This window comes from Centruroides vittatus, unplaced genomic scaffold, assembly GCF_030686945.1.
Source record: "Centruroides vittatus isolate TY-2023 unplaced genomic scaffold, ASM3068694v2 contig_1322, whole genome shotgun sequence".
NCBI classification, from domain to species: domain Eukaryota; kingdom Metazoa; phylum Arthropoda; class Arachnida; order Scorpiones; family Buthidae; genus Centruroides; species Centruroides vittatus.
The window spans coordinates 431,030-438,973 of record NW_027120842.1 but is presented as its reverse complement, the minus strand read 5'-3'; the positions used below and the strand labels follow the sequence as shown (position 1 = coordinate 438,973).

The window sequence follows — 7,944 nt, the reverse complement described above, 5'->3', positions numbered from 1 at the left end:
TCTGTCGAGTGGCCGAAACGATAAAAAAACAGGATCTGTTCTGAGGGATCTGAAGGCATTTTTTATCGTTTTATCCGAACAGGATTGCATTTCGATTTCGGCGGAAATTTTTCCGGTGGTTCGACTAAGATGCATCAAATTCCATTGCTTAATGCTTAGTTGTCTCTATTGTATGCCTGATTTTTTAAAATTTATTCCCGCTTTGTGGATACTAAGAGGGCCTTTTTAGCATGCCATTGTGGGTTTGGCAAGGTCCATGGGACGACCGGGTGGGGAGGTATGGGAAAAAACATATCTATACGGAACACTTCCCGAAAAAAATTTTGACCGTATTTAGACCCGTCTGGATTCCATTCCGGGTCCCCTACAGAGGTAGATTGCCACCTTAACTGCTCAGTCATCAGTAACTTTAACTGTTTGCTTGGTAGCCGTTCCTTACTTTAGTATCCGTTACATTTCACTGGAAAAAATAAATTAAACACAAACGTTGTCTATTGTATTAAATTAAGTCTTATTTTAACTCAGGTCCATACAAACAGACGTTTGAATCACAACAAAGGTGAAACCATAACGAACAATTATTTATTGTGACATCGTGTCAATTCCGTGCTGCAAGTTTTAATCATATTTTTAATTAATTTAATTTAAAATATATGCTCTACACCTCGAATTAGTAGGGACCTTGCCCCTATACATCGTACTTTTCCGTCAGCAATGGAGTCGTGCCGGTCATCTATCTAACTCCTTTCAGGGAAAAAGTTTTGAATCGAAATAACGTGACTTCCGGTTTGCGTTGGAAGTTCGTATATAATTAATCAGGGCTTCCTGCCGCTAAGATTTTACGTTAGAATTTTTAATTTTTATGTTACTTTTATGAGTTTTTAGATGTTACGTTTGTATTTAAATTGTGGTCTGAAGACCGCGTGTTCTGTTGCGTAACCAGCTCCTTGAGTGAGCCACAGGGTAAAGAAGGGATGAGCATTCTCGATGAAAACCGAAAAACCTGGATCAAGGAGGAAGAGAGGGAGGTGCAGATCGCGTATGCTCAACGAAAGAAGAGAGACTTTTGGGAAGAAAGAAAGAGGAGAGAAGATGTGTAGAGGAGAGAGTCGCGAAATTGTTTTTTTTTTTTTTGTTGTTGTTGTTTCCTTTGTTTTGGTGTCTGTTATAGCGAAGGGACAGAGAAGTGATCGGAAGGACTAAAATAAACTTTAAGTTCCTTGCATTGGAGTCATAGAGTGTGTGATTTATTTCTTTGAAGTTTCTTATAGTTTTCTTCCTGCACGGGAGAATACTCTAAAGATCGAGTACTTTACCACAAAATATTTAAATTTAATGTTCTAATATTTTATATTTATTGTATTCTATTTTAGAACAGTTTGTAACTGACGTTTCAAAAATATGGCACTGAGGATGATCTTTGCGTTAGGCTGAAAACATTAGAGTATAGCAAATAAATGTCTCAGTAGCCAAAGATATTTGGTGATGATTTTGTTAACGTACTATAGTTACAGTTTATCTGCTGTTATTTTATTTTATAGATTTTTAAGCAAAAAAAAAATGAATACATAGACATGACAAACACTTGAATATATTGCAAGGTTCCTGTCTTTTTTGTGTGTATTTCGGGTCTAAACCCCTGTTCAGCACCTGACAATTAGTGCGAGAACCAGAAATTTGCTCTCGCCAGCGAGATTTCTCGCTTCTCGCTTGTGCATGTTTTTCCTTTGCGAGAACTATATCGCTCGCTACTAAATTTGCATCTGCACAGTGCACTCTAAGCTTCATAGAAATTTCGCTAACGCTTCGCTTCAACTAGTTTTATCTTTATTCTCTCCGCTGTGTGGGCACTAAAAGAGCCTTTTTTATATGCCCATAAAAGGGCTGGGCGGGTAGTAAAGCAAATATTTGGGACAAATCGACTGTGAAAAACTCTTTGGAGTTTTCGAATTATACTAAATATTTAGTGAAGCTACGACTTTGAGGATAATTAGTGAATCGTCTCGGATCGACTAAAAATCAGGGTCTCTAAAGAGTAACGGGGACCTGGGGGCCCTATAACAAAATAAATTACTGCATTAAAGTAAGGAAGTAAAAGACATTGTGTAATTCCTCTGGCCTATTGCAATTTGCGCCTTTCGCTCCCTTCTGAATAAACACTGAAGTCTACATTTTTGGCTATTTATGTGTTTTTTTTTTTTTTTATATTCCGAATATTTTAAATTGAAGTATTAATTGGCTTAATTCTAACTGATATGGTTCAAGTCCTTATATACCTTATTATACTTTATTAATACAGGCAAATACTGTATATATGACTTATATGTCATACATACAGTATTTGCCTGTATTACTTTCTCAGGCTAACAGAGGGAAAGTATGGCGATCCGTCAAAAACTGATCTCAAGATTTTCACATTTTTGAAGTCAGGGGACCTCGAAACTTTGAGAAATGCAAAAAATTGGGGGTTTTTGCTTAATGTATGGCTGTTGACATGTATATGGGTGGGTAGCGCGATTTTGTTCACTCAATTTGAAGTTTATTAACTCCCGTGCCTTTTGTCGAAAATTTCTGAAATTTTGTGCGGAGGTTCGGGTAATGGGGAGAAATGTTTCTAGAAATTTTCAGGAAAATTGGACCATGGGTTCGGAAGAAATGCCTCACCCTCTTAATACCTCTAGAACAAATCCAAAGACTAGTGAAGGTAATGGTTAGTTTTTAGAGATAAAAAATGCCGGGAAAGTCCAGCAACAACGTTGCTAGCTTTACATATAAGGTGTGTGTATATATATATATATATATATATATATGACTTATTTATACTTAAAAATCGATATTAATCAACGTATAAATACCTGATAGCAGTAAAGCAAATATCCAAAGTAGCATGAGGATTGTAGGACAGAACAGCGGATATACAAAGCTGCTTTTGATGATGATTAGCCAACGAACCCATAAATGGAGCGGCGCGATTACGTCACATATGTAGAAGGGGGATATTTACTTTAATCAACTATCACTAAAAAGGATATTATTTAATCCCAAGGATGTGAAATATTCATCTAAAAATATATTATATGAAGCTGTAAAGCGATAAATTTTACACAAATCCCCAAACTTCCATATTTTCCCATTAAGTTAATTATGGTATATTTGAAATTATGAAATATTTTAATTAATGAATAAAATTCTGAACGATTTTAAAAACTTTTAAACATAAAATAACAGTTATAATGGAAAAAATTATCTTGGTTTTAATAATAAAACAACCGACCTTGAACCAGCCACTATAATGAAAGTATAGGAAGAAATTAATATATAAATTAATGAAGCGCATATAATTACAAAAAACGAAGGGTCAAATGTTAATTTATGTTGTTTTTTTCTTAGCTTTATTCGTGCTGGACACATTTAAGAGAATGTTAACTATGAAAGTAGGATTTTATGCCTTCTCACTTGCATGGATACTGCAAAATCACATATAATTTACTCCAAATTGAAAAAGAAACAGTACACAGAACATGTTTATTGTTAAAAATATGAATGAAACATTGAATTAATTTATTGGATCTTCAGAAGGAACACTTATTTTAAAATTATTAGTAGTAATCTAATTGATGGTGATTAAAAAATTCAATCATATGACATTCTGATATAAAAAACAACATGAAATATGTGTAAATTTGTATATTGTGTAAGTAAATAATAGATTCAAAGTCAGTATATTGTAAAATTATTTAATTTGGCATCATATATAAAATAAATAATTAAAAAATTAAAATCACATATTTAAAATATTGATTTTATACAATTACTGGCCTTAAAATATATATATTTTTTCGTTAAAAAGAAAGAAATCATTTGGCGTCATATACAATGTATAAAATATATATTGTTTACAAATATAGGTAACAAGTACCAGTCAATATTTTCTTTAATATGGAATAATTATTTCTGCGGATGATGAAGGATCAGCATCAATTTTCTCAACAGAAAATTCTTGTCTCGACTTTCCGTCTGCAGATGATCTTTCATAATGTTTGATAACTGCGAGTAGGTTGCGGAAAGAGTGAGGTAGTAATACAGGAGCAAACTAAAATTAAAAATAATTTTTTTTTAAATACATAAATTCGTATCATTAATAATGTTAACTATACAGTTTATGGCTAAATATATCTACAATTAGAACATTTATTTATGTTAAGTTTAATATTCTTTCCTTTGTAAGTGTTGGAATCTTTAGAAAAGAAATATCCTAATTAATACTTTTAAATGGAATTTATTTACATTACCATATACCAATAACATTATTCTTACAATAATAAACTAATAAAAAATATATTTTTGGGGCTTAAAACTTAATATTCCGTTACTTATGCTTAAATATTAGTTTGTATCTTCTGAAGAAAGTTATTAAAATGTTTATTTAGAAACAGGCAAAGAAAGTTTCAAATTAACCTGAGAATCATAAAAGCTGGTATTCCAAATCCGGCACTACCAATAAATCCTACAGTTTTGTTTACCCAATTAGGAAGCTTAGTAATAAGATGCACCATTGTGGTCCATGCTGAACCGTAAATTCGGAATGGACTGCATCCTTTCGATGTTTCTAATCTATAATTTAAATATCAAAAAAATTTAATTTGATTATAAATTATACTTAAAAATATTTTAAAAAGTATAGATGTGCGTGGTCTTGTGAAATCAATTCTACCATTTTAAATGACTGTACTTATACTAATTATTATCTGAGAAGTGTGCAACGTATGTCAATGGGTAGAGTAACCATCTGAACCTAAGAAGCACCATAAATAAAAATGGCAAAACAGAGAAGGCATTTTGTGTTCCGCAATTTGCAAAGTCAGAATCACTTGTCATTGTGCAACATGAGTAATCTTCGGAAGCTGTAGAATTGTGGCTGCTGAGGGAGGAGTGATGACAGATATACTGTAGTGAGCATAGAAAGAATTTGAGTTGGACATGTGCCATGTGACAAAGTGCATATGTTGAGAAACTGTAACAGGCAAATGTGAAATTTTGACAGTTTTCCAATGTTTTAATGTACATTACAATGTTCTTGGATAATAATTAACATAATTACAATAATTTAAAATGGTAGAATACTTTTGGAAGCTCTTTTATATGTTTAAAAACTTACTCTGTTAATGAGTATATTAATGGAAATAGACCAATCAAATACGACATCATTAGCACAATCATAAAAAATGTATTGGATCGAGAAGCTCTATACGATTCCTTACTTTGTCCACAATTAACCACTAATGAAAACTAAAAAATTAACAATAAAATTAGAATTTGAAATTAATGTTTTATTAAATTATGTTCTAGATCAACTCACCTTTTTTACGTAATAGAAAATAAAATATTTTATAACAGATAACAGTGGCAATATCGGACAATAAAATGCACCAAGCCTATTGTGAAAATATTATTACACACAAATAATTACTATAATTTAAATAAATGATGATATAATTAACTCGTCAACTCACCAACATAATGTCTGCGAATATACCAAGCCTAAAACGTTTTGCGAAATGTCGAATTCTTCTTTTCCAATAAGTTGTAAGAGTTTGCATTTTATTTTTGTTACCAAAAGTCTAGGAATAGAGTAAAATAAATCTAATTAAAATGTTCTACAGTTTAGAATAATTATTTTTTGTTTTATTCATAAAAGTAGCAACTTACTTTCTAGGAAATCCTACTAAAAATGTAGTTATTAAAACAACAACAAAATCTAATATACTCAATTTGTAAATTTGTTGACCAACATAAGTTTCCCAACACTAAATAAAAAAACAAATTTATAACAAATTATAATACAGTTATACATTTACAAAAGATTAATAGTTATTACCATTGGTGTTTGACATTTATTGTAGCCTTCACCACAGTGATTCCTTGGATGGCACGATATCTGAGTATGTAAACTTACTATGAGAACACCGACTGATGCTAATCGAGTGAAAACACACCTAGAAATTGAAGAATTTATTTAAATTTTAATACAAATAATGTAAATTAATACTGAAAGTAAGAGATTAGTGTTTAGACAATACAGAATATATATAGGATGTCCCAAAAACAGTGCCAGACTTAATTGTGAAATAAAATGCATAATTTATTGAACAACTTAGATATTTTTATTTCAATATAAAGTAACGTTACAACCATTTCAGTGCTAAATCATTTTTACGTGTGGAGGAAAGTATCTGCCAAATGTTCTCTCTGACTCTGGCAGCACACATGTACTCTTTTCACAAAACTTCTAATGACACTGCTGCATAATTCTGGCAATAACTCGTCAGATCTGTCTCAAGTTTATGAATCATCCATGGGTTATTGGCATAGATACGAAATTTAACAAACCTCCACAGAGAAAAGTTGCAGAGTGTCAAATTGCAAGACATCAGTGGCCAGTTCTGGTCAGCATTGTGTGAGATGATACAGACTGGAAATCTGTCTGCCGGCAATGATCACTGCAATAGCACTGTTTTCAAGGTCATCAACCACACCAAACACCAATGGCACACAATTTACAACATGCACTGTTAACAGACACCCTTTAATTCATAATCGTGAAACAAATTGATGTTTAGCAATTGGGCCTTTAACATGTTGTATTAACAAATTATTTAATCAAATCTATTTCTATAATATATTTCTTTTGTTTATATTACGTATTAATAATCATAGAGTGTATTTCTAATGCAACAGCTAATACTAAGCATTTTGTATTTTTTTTATTGGCAAGATACCAAGTTTTCTGGTTCTGAAAACTTGGTATCTTGCCAATATAATTTTGTATAATTAATTATATAATTAACAATAAATATTATTTAATAATTATATACATTTGAACTACTTCAAGATTACAGATTACCTACATAAGTAGCTTTCAATAATGCTATAAAATGTCTTGTTGAATCATATTATATATATAATATACAATGCTGAATAATATTACTTGCTTATAATCTTCCCAAAAGTTTCAAGGTCTAAGTAAAGTTATACTTACAATATTGTAATTTTTCCCACAAATGCTTGAAATAGCCCCCAGAAGTCCCAAAATCTGGAGGAGTGATATCCAGAGATCTGGCAGGCCAGATTCCACAGGAGATTGTGCATTTGGTAAAGATGTCTTCCAAAAACCATAGTCCTAAGACCAGAATGTTTGTGAGCAAGCAGTAATGCTATCTACTGTAAAGTGGAAATGCAAGACGTCTCGTATGCAATACTACGTGCATAACTTTAACATCATTACAGATATCTCAGTTTTTGGACACCCTGTATTAAGCATTGTATTTTTAATGTTTGAATTTCATAATGCTCAAACAAACTTTTCCATCATTCTCATCAAATTCGAATGAAGTTCAGGAAGTCCCAAAAGACATTTTATCCATTAATAAATGAGCTATTCACAAGCAAAATCGATTAACACCACATTTTGAATATTTTTAAATTTTAATGTCAAAGAACTTGATATACTCCTAACTTTTTATATTCATAATAACTTTCCAAATAATAAGGATCAATACCATTTAATGACAAAATTTTATTGGCCATCAAAAAAAATATTATTTATTTCAGAAACCAATTTAATTAAATCCATACTGTAATGTAAATCCGCCAGCACACACTGCAACATTGCAATTGCAATGTGCACTGACCAATGCCTTGTAGATAACGGTAAATTATTTAATGTTATCTCATGACAAAAAGTAAGTAAAAGAAATTAGTTAGTTACAGTCCAACTGCAGCAGAAGCAAGTATACTTGTGGATAACTGAACGATTGTTTTAATAAAAAAAAAGGCTATACTGTTATATCAAGATAGATGAAACTAAAAATTTTTTTCATTCTTCCTGTTAAACATGATTCTTATAAAAATTTAAGAACAATTCGACTTGATGAGCTGACGCTC

The 7,944-nt window shown here is 31.4% G+C and overlaps 1 protein-coding gene across 2 annotated transcripts in view; it reads right to left on the bottom strand.

Annotated features, from left to right (window-relative positions):
• Positions 1 to 3,749: 3,749 nt before the first annotated feature.
• The window catches only part of LOC136990684 (transmembrane channel-like protein 7), a 31,137-nt gene continuing 26,942 nt past the window's right edge, over positions 3,750 to 7,944 (bottom strand). For both annotated transcript variants that reach the window (XM_067289096.1, XM_067289095.1), the window contains 7 exons: positions 5,879 to 5,996; positions 5,710 to 5,807; positions 5,514 to 5,621; positions 5,360 to 5,435; positions 5,159 to 5,289; positions 4,459 to 4,614; positions 3,750 to 4,093 (listed from right to left, as the gene is read on the bottom strand). In XM_067289096.1, coding sequence (XP_067145197.1) covers positions 3,949 to 4,093; positions 4,459 to 4,614; positions 5,159 to 5,289; positions 5,360 to 5,435; positions 5,514 to 5,621; positions 5,710 to 5,807; positions 5,879 to 5,996 — 832 coding nt within the window. In that variant the 3' untranslated portion in view covers positions 3,750 to 3,948. The remainder of the gene's footprint in view (positions 4,094 to 4,458; positions 4,615 to 5,158; positions 5,290 to 5,359; positions 5,436 to 5,513; positions 5,622 to 5,709; positions 5,808 to 5,878; positions 5,997 to 7,944) is intronic.